A 13,491-nucleotide genomic window follows, 5' to 3' on the forward strand; every position below is an offset into this window, starting at 1 on the left:
CAGAGGAGGACAATGGAATATTCCGAGGAAGAAGGTGTTGGGTTAAGTGCAACGAGCACAACCGTAGCTTTTGATTTCCACCGTTGAATTTGGAACTGAAGTTAACTGACGATGACGTCAAATTATCATGCTCTTTATACCTTAGATGATACACATACTGAATCCGTTCTCAATTCACAGGGTGCAATTTGCATGAAGCTGTTGGATCATCTGGAGGGTCACTTTGAAATTTATGCGGATGAATGACTAAAAAATTTAGAGTGATTTGAGATTTGCGTGTGGTGGATGATCTTGTTGTGATTTTGTGTGAAGAAAAACGAATTCTTTTTATGATTTGGCCCCTAGCATCACTCAATGCTATTGGTTCTGCTTTATTCTTTACTCCCAAGTGGAGCGTTGATAAAGGGCTTGGGAGATGGCTGCGCTGCAACTAGACTTGTTCTACTTTATGTATATTGTACTAATCTTTTGACTGGTGCAAAGAACTAAGCAGTTGATGGAGCAGAATAATGGAGGTATTTTTTTTATATAGATATGCAATTATATGCTCCTTGTTGTCATAGTGAATGACTTTTTTTTTAGGAGGGTGGTGGTGTAATAGAGATTCTCATAATCTAAGCAGGTTGGAAATTTCAGGATCCACTGGGTTTGCTTATAAATCGGTCTTGGTAGGCATTCAAGTTGATGATCGGATCCTTCTGTGAGATTAGCCTTGGTCAGCTTTGGTGCACAATTTGTATACTATCTGCGTCAAATGTTTCATTACTGGTCAGAGACCTTTTTTCCTTTTGGGCTGCTTTCTGCGGCTCCTTCCAAGCAACTGATAAGAGGAAAAGTTTCCTCCTAATGTTGCACAGGTGATGATTCTGTTGCTTCTTTCTTGATTCCACAAGTTCCCAAATACCTTCACCGTGAAGCGGGGTATCCCCACAAGAAACAAGAAAGTCTAGATTAGATGGTGGATACATGGTAGAAAGGAGAGTAGTTTGGCGTGCCAGAAGGTTGCAAAGAAAATCCTGGGCTAACATGATGATAGCACGTTAACTCGCCATTCAAACCAACTCTCATGTATTACATCGATTTGTATGAATAACATCAATCCTCACATCCAATGATTCGGTGACTGGACAAGCACCCTTCAGCATTACCGCTAGAATTATCCGGTGATCCTTCTCCACAAGTTCCCATTATCTTAAAAATCCATTCCACGATATGCCTTGTATTTATAATTTTAAAGAAAAAGACATGATATGTCCCCTATATTTGATATTTTTGCACTTCTTTACTCGGCAAGACCTGCATTATTTCCCTCTTCTCCCTTTCTCATCAAAAGCACGAATCATGTCAAACACGCAAAATTCTGTCCATGCATGTGCATCCATTGAATGGCCAAATAGGCACCGTCTCTTGCGCATTTTAGTTAGTTCAATTGTTTATATATTCTGACTGATGAATCTCGTAAACAAGTCCGTGCGATTCGACAAATCGATTGAGGTGATTAATGAACAGAACGCAAAACACTCTTTTCCAAATATTTATCGGCAAAGTAGGAATAGGACCCCTAGTGCCCGTATTCACGTCCTTAATTAGCCTCCCCAGACAGAGACGATAGAAACATAAACCGAGTTTTTTGTTTGGAACCCAACAAGAAGGAACTGTTTTCCGAGAAAGCACTTCGATGGCCGGTCACACACACGCAGGTAGGTTGGTTGGTGCGCGCACGCATTAAAAGAGACGGGCCGGTACGGTCATACAATTAGCAGGAACATGGAGAACTAGAGTACGTGTCACATAGAGTGAGATTGAACGCAGTGGAAAGAGGCCATGATACATTTCACTGCAGATGACTCATGCCGCCCAAAACTCTCCGGCAAAGTTCAATTTCAGGTGTATATATATATATATAGAGGGAGAGAAGAGTAGACACATAATTTCAGGGGGAAAAAACGCTAGCATTGATGAATGATGAATTACTTTCACAAAGTATAAATTGAACATTACATCCGTACAACAAACTCTTCCCTGCCCAGGAAAATGAATCAGTTCTGCATCCCTATAAAGGAAATGCATGGTGTATATTAACAGTAAGTGTACTTCATACCTACCAGAACTTGAGAATGCTGTATTAATGCCAATTTCTATACATTATATGGGAACAATCGAAAAAATGCCTAGATCGTCCAAGGCTCCTCTGAAGCAAAAAAGGAAAAAAGGGGGCAACCCTCCATGAAATAAATAATTAAAGGAAAAACTCTAGCACACGATTGGGCACCAAACAGCAGGCTCATAAACCAGGAGGAAAATTGTCGATCTGTCCTTGTTCCAACTTTTCTTGGTTATTCACTTTGTAAGCCATCCTTACACGCATGGCAAGGGCTTTCTGAAACAGCAAAATATGCACCATTAACTCTGTGAAGTAACATTACGAAGGCAAAAACTGAACCAGGATACATCCACGTTAACAGATGCATAATAACAGGTATTCTTCGAGAGCATAATGCTACTTTTAACTGTTCTGGGTAATAATTGTCATAGCAGATGAAACAAAGGTCATAAGTTGAAATGAATTTAGAGGAGGTCCAAGGGCTTGGAATGTAAATACAAGAGTCCACGGTGAAATGTAACACAGAAGGAGTTTCAATGTAACAGAAATACCCACCATTCTTTAATTATGCAGTAGTAAAACACTGAAAATGTTATTTTTTTATCAACTTATCACAAGGTCAAGGAGCGGGATCTCCATTCCTCAATTCCCAGCCAATGGGCTGATTGATGGTTTACCAAAATGCGAAACTAGAGCAGTAGGATGCCTTTATATTGGATGCTGGCATCCAGGATAAGCCACAACTTCAGGAAAAGAAATCAGCCAGCAGATTGGCAGGTCAAAAGGATTCTGTCCATGACCGAGGAGTTTGAAGCTGAGACTGACTTACCTAATGACTTATCTCTACTTGTAACTGCTGCTGGAGTGGGTTGTTCTTTCTTCAGATTTTAATCTTTAGCGTTCTAGACTTCTGGTCTTGGCCACCCCTCTAATAAAAACAGAAAAAGCAGAAGGCTGCTTCTTGAGTAAGGCATGGCTAAAAGGTCTCGAATCATGTACCAGTTAATATGAGTGCAAAAAGCTGCATTACAATTACCCAGATGTTGACAAGGTTAATTTCCTCAGGTTACTTAACAGCCTCATCAGTAATAACTTCAGCAGCCATGCTGTCAATGACACCTAGATTACAGGAACTCAAAATATCAGCATGGCTAAAAGGTCCCGAATCATCACTCCACTCAAATTCCAGTAAAGCCACTATCAGAATTGGTTTTGTATGTTTAGGGAGTCCCCACCAAACCAAGAACTCAGCCCTGATACTGCTTGACATATTTAAATAACTATCCATGCCCTTGAGATTACACACAATATGCAAGCAGACATGAGCACATATAAATGCACCCCCATGCACCCATACCCATGCACACATTAAGAGATGCACCCCACCAACATCTGCTTGCACAAATGCACACATCCATGTACACTCTGGTTGTGAATAATGCCTGAGAACCAGCTAAGCTTTGATCAGCATTTAGTATGCTAATGCAGTCACTGCTCTCAAATTCCCATAATTCCTTGGCTGTCATAATATCCATAGACTCAACTGCCAGGGAGTTGGACCAAATTATGCATTGTTCATATCTGTAATAAAAAATAGTATCATCTTTTGATGAATCCACTTCTGAGAGACCAGATAAACTGGCCTTTGGGCAATTTCCAACAGCCAGACAATGCTTTAATTCATCAACTCACAACAAGTGAATATCAGACTTTGACCAACAGTGAATAAAAAATGAATACATAACCATAGGGTTTCGAACAATCCCACAGATTAAGCATGCACTTGATATGGCAAAATCAATTGCAGATAAGTGCAGCACTGCAACGTCATCCAGTTCTCCAAAATTACCAATAATCTGGTAGTGTTGGTCAAGTCAACTTGACTATAAGATCACAGATTTCATATATAAAGTAATCATTAATGCCAATTGAGGTGCATTTGACTATAGTTCTCATTAAATGTTCAATTTGAATAAACTTAACAATTCACAAACTTTGGATTTTGTTCCATTTACAATAGATTGTGGAGAAGGCATCTGTTAGTAATATGGAGAAATAGTTTAGATTACTCAAGTATTCAAGTTTGTTATTCCTTAAATCCTTCTACATGTCATTTACATTTCTTCTTTCCTATTTTTCCCCAAGTCCAATTGCCAACACCTTCTGATTCCCCATTAACTTGCACGTACTATGGCCCTAATGTTGACTTTGAAGCTAAACATAACTGCTTAAGGATGATGGAGAATATAAATAAACCGTAGTTTATATAAGCAAACAAAAAGCAGGAATATCTTGGTGGTAATAGTGTAAAACCAAACATATGAAAGTTGTATGGAATTCAAAACTTAAGTACCTGCCCATGCTGGCTATTAGTGACAGTTAGCATTTGTGTAATAGTTCCACTGCCACCGGCTGGAAGAGTGCTGCTGCTAGCAGGGTCTAATTGCAACTGGATGAACTGGGGAATACATGCATTTAAGTATCATAAGTGAAATGCTTTTTAAGTCTCCAACTAAAAATTGTAAACTATAACGGAAAAAAATTGATAACTTAAATATCTTATCCTATCAGCCAATCCACATCCAAGAATCTATTAACACATCTCTTGGAAAGCTTAAACAAGAAAGTACAACTGGAATTTAAATTAATATCCATGAAGAAGTGCAATTTATATACATTAATATCACACCCCATCACAGGCAATCACAAAACATATGAACAAATGTTGTTATTTGTGTTCTGACAATCAGAGATTCAAATGATCATCCATATTTGTACAAAAACCTATAAATATATCTAAAATTTCAGGAGCCTTGTGCAATAGGTAATTCTGAACGCATTTTATTGCTGCAGTTTCAGATGTTTTAGTATCAAAAATTTTTATATTCCCCAAAGGGCATTACTTGCTATAAAGTAATCTAATACAGTCATCATCATAATCACCCAACCCTTTGCCCATCAAATATGTAGTTGACTACAGAAGACAACTCAAAATTAAAAGGCTCTATGGAAGGATCGAGCAGCTATTTCAATTGGATATCAATCTGACTTTAGCCTTCTAAAACTGGTGCTGAAATCATAGGAAGGCATACATAGGAAAGGGGAATTGCCACGAAACCTATATGGCTAGTTGACCAGTAAAGAGATCTACATTTCATAGTTTAATCTCATGCAACAAGAAGCAACCATACTGGTCCCATTATTCATAAGGATCCTCTACTACACTTGAAAAAAAGAATAATAAGGTCAAGGGCATTGAAACAGTTGTACGATGACAGTATCTGCACATGAACTTGAACATGAGAAAGGCAAGAACCAATGACTTAGGAAGCAAGCACAACAAAGCATCCTCGGCCTCAAACAGTAAGGCTCCAACGAGGGTTACATAAGATACCGTACAACAAGACAACATAATGGAAAAATTGATAAATTCAAGGATTTAAAAAGTTGAAGTTAACCTAGTATTATTTATGTTCGACCTCGAACTCAAAATGAATAAGAAGATATGCAAGTGCCAATAGTAATGAATAGAATCTCCTTAAAACAGCTATTTTTATGCATGTAAATCCAATTCATGTAGATGTTTGCCTGCCTAACTAACTACCCTACATGGGCGAGAAACATGAACCGATGCTTCCAATTGAAAGGACTGAAGAAATTATTGATCTCTCCATCCAGATATTCTCTAAGTACCAGAAACTACCCAATAAGCTAGAGCTGATCACGGGCCTTCTAGCCCGCCCAGCCCGCCCAACCCGGCCCGAAATTTTTCGGGCTTGGGCATTAAGAAAAGACCCATGGGTCGGGCCTGGGCAAGAAAAACGGCCCGACCAAAAAAATCGGGCCGGGCCTGGTCGGGCCATTCTGGCCCATTTCCATATTCCAAACAAAGAAAAAATCGGGCCTGTCGGATCGGGCCTATCGGGTCGGGCCGGGCTAGACGGGCCTAGAACCAGATTTATAAAGTCGGATCGGGCCTGAACAAAAATTTAAGCCCGACAGTCGGGCCGGGCCGGGCCTGAACATAGCCATCGGGCCTAATTTCTGTTGTAGAGCCCGGCCCGAGCCCGGCCCGGATTTTGATGAGCTCTACTATAAGCATATCAACATATCTCTCATATAAGCGCAACTCAAGACTCCAACAAACCATTCCAATTGCATCTACCCTCCATATATGCGATGTCTCACAGATACCTTGGTTACGCATCCAGGAACCCTTCAGTGGTTATTAAATAGTTAAATTGAGATCAGATGAGGGTGCCAATTACAACTTGGAAGGATTAATGACATTATAATTTATAAACATAATAATTATCTAATGCATGGAAAATAAGATAACTCGAAGGCATGCTAAATCAGCAAGTCCATTTGGGTGAATAACACCTGTAAGCATGGTCTGTCGTACCTATGCGTACCGGTCTGGCCTCGAACCGGTATCGGATCAGCGTGGAATCCGGTACCAGTAGCTTATCATGGAAGAACCGGTACGGGACCGGTACGAGACCGGTACGAGACCGGTACGGGATCAGCGTAGATCAGCATTGAATCCAAAACCAGTACGGGACCGGTACCGGACCAGTACGGTACAGGTCCGGGCCGCCACCAGTACGCCGACCGATACCGGTACGGCAGACCTTGCCTGTAAGTGGAGTGAACGACACCCCTCCCCTTGGTCCGCGCATCCCACCGACAGAAACGTGGACTCGATAATTGGGAACATGTGCAGTTCATGATCGTGAATGAATATGCATATATTTATCACATATCAAAATCTAGTAGTCATTATTGTGACGACCATACCATTGACCATCCTTCTATCCAAGTTCAGCCATTGGGCAGGAATAGGAGAACAAAGTGAAAGTTTCTGCTCTAGGTTGATGTGGAATAAAGATAAAGGCTTTGATTGTATTTATGATAGTCATCTTAATTCAACAAAAGGTAGGGAAGAATTGGCTCACATAAATTTCACTCATAATTTATCTCCCTAAATCAAGGCAATGGATGATCACAGCCAAAGCTTAAGGGTATGATTTTCTCAACATCAAGGAAGCCACTTTATATGGTCAAAGTTATAAGACTGCCTCAGCATCTCACAATCCAAATGATTAACCTTGTTTAGAAAGTGGAATGGTAATCTGCAGAATGGAGAAAGAAACAGACACCCTCTGGTTGTGCAACATTAGTCTTTACTTATTAATCAGTCTTCAATCAGTGCTCTTCCTATGAAGCCAATAACTTGCTAAACAAAAATAAAACGTAATAAAATTATTAATCCATCAAAGTAGCATCCTTCTAATAAGTAGATATGCAGCAGAAAAAATGTCCATATTTGCATATTGATGACTAATATGATTGGCCACGGAAGGAGAAAGATAATCTAAGATAACACTTTTCACCACACAAATTGCAAAGGGCTTGAATGACATGTTTGGAATCAAGTACTTATTATGTTTGACACATCAAATTTTTTCAATGGGTGAAAAATCTGGCAGACACAAGTTGCAACTCTCCTCAAAATGGAGGATGTTCTATGTTTGACTCTTGGAAGGTCATTCCCTATGTATTTGACACAGTAATTCTCAGTAATTCTTTGGGTGGGTTTCCCTGCCTTTTCCAAAAATTCACTGCCTTTTCCCAAAACAGAAAAGAAAGAAATGGAGAAGCCTCACAGACACACTTCACATGGCAAGCACAACATTAAGCTGTTCATGAAGAACCATTACCTGCTTGACTTGAGGGAAATCAGCATGTACAAAACAGTAACCTGCATGTGCACTGGGGTTTCCCAAGATGTCAGAATGTTCAAATAACAGATAGCTGCACTTATGCAGCTTAAATTAATTAGACTTTTTTCCCTAGACTAGTACTACTGTAACACAATTTGCACCCTTTAGGCTACCTTCCAAGGAGTATCATGTCTCGTAGTAATATGGAAGCTCCACAGTACAGTCGACAACTTGTTTTTAAAGAAAAAACCAGTAAGTATATAATATGCTTAAAATATAACAAACATATTATCTCATGACAAGATATCTTCAAGGGGGAAGAAACAATAAACACTGCAAAATAAGAAACTAATGATGCTTTAGAAAAAAGTCCATCTAGTACACATTACAATACCTTTGGAACAGCTGCTTGAAAAATGAAATCTGTGTAAGCACTAGATGACAAATTTGTGAAAGTAGCCTGGATCACTGTAACTTGTGGATTTCCAGGCTGCTTTGTGAAGCTGAATGTAATCTTCAAGGTGCTGCTCTCGAAAGCCATGATAGATGGATAAACTGGATTCTCATTTCCTGTTTATAGCAAAAAAAATGTAATTATACTGTTCATTACTCCGCCATCTTAAGAACATAAGCACCAAAAGATCTTATGTGGAAAAGATGTACTTGATGGTAAGCCATCCAACAAATCCATTACTGGAGCCGGAGCAATTTTAGGCTCTCGTGCATTCCCTACAATAATCCAGCACTGATACTTGAGAATCCAGGGATTAAGATGTAAATAAAGGTGACAACAATCTCCTCAACAGAATATTTGTTACCTTGCTTGGAGGAAATAGTATTAGGCACTGGTATATCAGTTGATGCGGAAGGTGATCCAATTGATAGAAGATCCATCAGAATATCTGTACCTCCACCCCCTGATGGAGCTAAACATGGAGATACAACACAAAACAAACCAATTAATATGGCTCCATTTTGATAATATTCCAATTATCAAGAATCAAAATTCGAAAGTCAGCAGATAATGATTAAAGAGCACTTAGATTATATGTAACCTGTATTATAGGTGAAACAACGACCTGCAGTTTAAAATTCCAAGGAATATATATATGTTCCTTGGAATTTTAAGCTGCAGGTCATTGTTTCACCTATAGTATCACTAAACCGAGGTAGCGATAACCAACCACAGTCCAGATTCATCATAGGTTACCATGCAAGACCAACAGAGAAAAAAAAATTTTAGGGAAATTTTTTGGAGCCACTACTATAAGGATCCATTTGATGATGGATTTGTAAAACTTCACTCTGAAGACCTTTCTATTGTATCTCCCCATAGAATAAATATTTAACAGAAGAAAAGTTACTTCCACGCCTATATAGCAACTTAGAAAGCAAGGATCATGCATCTGCTTCATCCTTGACAATCATCACCCAGTCCATAAGATAATAAATATCATTTCAACACTATCTTGACAATAATTCACAATGAAAGCTTCTTTACCACTTCCTGTAACAAACATTAAGGACAAAAAGAAGGTTGGCAAAAAGGCGATTAAACTTTAAAGGGTGTACCCTGTCCTAGAAGTTCATTGCGCGGTGCACTTTGAGTAGGATGGCTTGGGCTATAGGCAGTTATGCTCAACTGAGAGGATTGAACCCAGGTCCAAACCCAAGTTCAGCTTCTCAAGTCATTGATCGAGCTATTTAGTATTCAAAACTATAAATCCAGAATTTAGGGAAAATTTTGGCTGAGACATTGGTTATTATGCATCACAATGCAGGACATGTATAATAAAAGAACAATTGAACAAATGCACAATGAGAGGAAAATCAAATGACCAAATACATCAGTCAAATCAACTGGCAGGAAAAAGATTATCAAAAAGGAAAAATATAAAACCTGGACTTATCAAATCACCACCCAACAAGTCATGCAGAAACTCAGTAGTGGATGAAGTAGAAACTGGTGCATCATCTGAACTTAAATCCAGTAGATCCACCAGGGGAGATGCTGGTGGTTTGGTTACACCATTCGGAAGCTTCAGTGAGGAAGCTCCAGAGGAGGTTGGTTGGCTAGATTTATCTGCTGAAAGGGTCGCTTGTGAGGAGCCTGCTCTCTTTCCAATATAAGCCGACTCATCCAGAACAGGCATCCTTTCAACCAAAGAAGACCTATATATGCACCATAACACTCAAATCAAATATAATAAGCCCAAGCACAACAACTTTCAAAAAGAATCATAGTTTTTCTAAATTGATAGCAACTAATGAATCAGTTACCCACTTAATGTTCTGATGTCTTTGGATGATAGAATTGAATTCAATTGATCTCTGCTGTAACTCCAGTTCAACATTTCCTTTATGATGCATAACAATCTCTCTTATCCTCCTGATCAGATAATAAAAATAATGACAGCGATGATGATAATGATGATATTATGTATCACAGCATATAAAGTAGAAAGTATCATAATTCAAATAAAAAATGAATGTTGAATAGAGAAGATAAACCACAACTATAACAATCCATCCTTTTACCAACTATTTAGTGTCAGCATAGAGATTTGTGGATTATTTCCAAGAAAACAGTGTAGCAAATTATTTTTTGGTAAAACATTAAGACATGTCGAGATTGGAAACAATTCGGATAAGTCAATAAAAAGGAGATTCAAACTCAGCGTAGGTTTCGTACATACCCAGTCTCAAGGCTGGATGAAGGAGAATGGTTGCATTCGATTGACAACCAGCATTAAAACAAGAAAAGATAGAAAATAACATGTGCATAAGATAGAGTGTAGCCAAAATGAAAATGTTGAGATGGATGTGTGATAATACAAAAAAAGATAGAATAAGAATAAAGTAATTCATAGAAAGATAGAGGCAGCACTAATTGCGGACAAATTGAGAGCAGGGCAACTTAGATGGTTTGGATATATATAATATAGGCCAAAAAATGCACCAATACATAGGAGTAACTTGATACATGTAGAAGGAAAGAGGGATAGAGATGGATTGAAAATCACATGGGATGAAGTAATAAGGAAGAACTTGATATCACTACATCTTTCAAAAAGTGTAGCCCTAGACAAAACGGAATGGAGGAAAAAGATTCATGCGGACCCCATTTAGTTTGGGATTAAGTCTTGAATGAGTTGAGTTGAGTTCAATCAAAAAAAGATTTGCAAGCCTAACATAAAACAGATCTTACATTTAGAACTCATTACAGATTGAGCATATACATATGCATATTTATATACATACATACAAATTAGTAGGTTAAAATAAAGAAAAAGAAAAAGACAAAAATAACTAGATTGAAGTTTTTATGACTAAACACTTTATCAAAGACAATGCATATTTGGATGCGAATAGTACATGTAGCTTTCCTAACTCTGAATTAGTCCTGTTAAACTTATGAACGGTAATGAACATGTGGTTTGCAGAACTCTGAATGCACCCTGTTAAACTTATCAGATACAGTGAAGTGGTACTAATTAAAGACAATCAAGCACTCAGAGATGGAGTCAAACTTGTGAAAGTGGAGATAATAATAAGCATTAAAGCAATTTTATGTAATTAAATGGGTTGAGAACATACTCCGAGGTGGGAGGAAAACGTGAGGAGAGCTTCAAAAGAGCAACCAAGGACATTGCTCGAGTTGTGATATCTGAAGAATGACATTTTAAAGCAACCTCTACAACATCCACAGCATCGGATTCTGTCACCTGCACCAGAGATTTCTGCTTGTCATAAAGGTATCAGCACTTTACAGAACAAATTCATATCTCAAAAAGAGATAATAACATTCAACTGTTTATTTTTTTGGTAAACGTTCAACTGCTTTTAGGATTGCAAGATGTCATAAGTAGAATGTTTAGAAAAGCAAGAGATCTCAAGCATGGAAAAATTGAAAGATGGCATCAGGAAAATTTTTTGATTAATAGGCTTGAAAATATGGATGCAGAGATGAGGACCAAGAAGAGAAGGAAATGAGATCATGCCCAAGAATAGTGTATTTGAGTTTAAAGTACATTAGCATAAAATCTTGAGAGATGAAGTATCAAAGGGAGGGTGTAGCAAAAAAAAGTATCATAGGGAGGGCATTAGAACTCGAGAATTTAACTAATACAATGTCATGTGAAATGGCAGATTCCAGAGTCTAGCTAAATGACTTCCTGGAGAAACTACAGGTAAGTAACACTATTTTTTTTTAAAAAAAATGGTGGTGGAAAGATACTTGTCCAAGAGACCATCAAGAAAGAAGCTATAGCATCAAAGACTTTCAAGGATGATTAAAAGAAAAGAAAAATGATAGCAAGGATGCAAAAGGCAAGGTCCGCCGAACGGGTACCGAGACTTGTACCGGTCCGCGGACAGGTCGGTATGGTACTGAACCGGTACAGTACCGACCAAAGTTCATCGAACTGTTACCAGTTGGCGTCCGGTATGGTTCGGTACCGTATCGTGTCAGTACGGGTAGGGTGTGCCGGTTCCGTACCAGCACACCCATTTTTTTTGAAATTTTTTAAAATTTTTTAATTAGTAATCACTCTTTTTGAATTTTTCAATGATTTTAAGTCTAATTTGATGTTTTCTTGATGTTTTTTGTTTTTTTTATGTTTTTATGATTCCAGTTTAACCTAAATGATGCATCTTATTGTTTTAAAATGATACAAATCATAAAATAATTAGTAAAATGTCGCATACTACGATAAACATAAAATATCCTCAAATTAAGTAGTGATGTGAAAATTTAAAATAATACAATTAATTATATTCAAAGTATAACATTCATGCCGACATCTAAAATCGGATCGAGTGGCAACAGTCAGGATCTCATAGATATCTGGATCATCAGTATAGTTAGGAGGCACATCAGCCTACCCCTCTAACCAAGCGGTATTCTAGTCTTGTATGCTCATCCCATAAGGAATGCGCGCTGGGTTATAAGCTCTCGAATCTCTCGCTGAAGCTCTGATTCTGAGAGATGTCCTCTAGCTGATAATACGCTGTGGAGGAGCCCATCCGAATATCCCGGCAGCAAAATCCGACCCATAAGATGCTCCGGGCTGCGTAGAATAGTAGCCACAGGAAGATATCTCAAACACATCATATCTGTATGGGTCATAGGTTCTATGTGGGTACAGATAATAGGATCCAGTATATAACTCAGAACCTGATACGTCTATGTATCCTACTTCATGTGCGAGATCATCTGCAGCTGCATCGTGTCCTGAATGATCTTGAGAAGCTCGTGTCCTATATGCAATCGTATTCTTGCGGACTTTACTAGATCATGCACCGTGATCCCTATCCTGTGTAGCATACGTAAACTGAAAATCACCAGTGAATCAAAGATCACTCTGCGACTGTCTTATAAATGATGGTCATGTCCTCCACTTTCTTCCTGGTCAGCAGATTCATGACCACCAGAACTGCTACTTCTGTTCTCTGAATCTAAGTGAACTGACTCCTCGATACTCTCTACTAGGGATGCTGGTGCTTTTTGTTTTTTTTTTGTGCTGAGCAGCCGTCTTCTTACTCTTCGTGCCCCTCTGTCTGGCCATGCTAGGAGGATGTGTCGCTCTCCTGACCGAGTCGACCGGGTAGCATAGTGGACTCGTCCAAGTATCTCTCGGTCATATCTCTGAGAGAATGTCT

General features: G+C 38.6%; 1 protein-coding gene across 1 annotated transcript in view; it reads right to left on the reverse strand.

Moving 5' to 3' along the window:
- Positions 1 to 1,931: 1,931 nt before the first annotated feature.
- Positions 1,932 to 13,491, reverse strand: part of LOC103710049 (AP-1 complex subunit gamma-2) — a 39,064-nt gene continuing 27,504 nt past the window's right edge. Inside the window, exons 12-19 of the mRNA XM_039128111.3 lie at positions 11,428 to 11,555; positions 10,115 to 10,219; positions 9,731 to 10,002; positions 8,649 to 8,756; positions 8,494 to 8,559; positions 8,225 to 8,400; positions 4,458 to 4,562; positions 1,932 to 2,380 (exon numbers count right to left, since the gene is read on the reverse strand). Coding sequence (XP_038984039.1) covers positions 2,285 to 2,380; positions 4,458 to 4,562; positions 8,225 to 8,400; positions 8,494 to 8,559; positions 8,649 to 8,756; positions 9,731 to 10,002; positions 10,115 to 10,219; positions 11,428 to 11,555 — 1,056 coding nt within the window. The 3' untranslated portion in view covers positions 1,932 to 2,284. The remainder of the gene's footprint in view (positions 2,381 to 4,457; positions 4,563 to 8,224; positions 8,401 to 8,493; positions 8,560 to 8,648; positions 8,757 to 9,730; positions 10,003 to 10,114; positions 10,220 to 11,427; positions 11,556 to 13,491) is intronic.

Source organism: Phoenix dactylifera, chromosome 11 (assembly GCF_051530095.1).
Source record: "Phoenix dactylifera cultivar Ajwa chromosome 11, Ajwa_hap1_PhDact_Kaust_v1.1, whole genome shotgun sequence".
NCBI classification, from domain to species: Eukaryota; Viridiplantae; Streptophyta; class Magnoliopsida; order Arecales; family Arecaceae; genus Phoenix; species Phoenix dactylifera.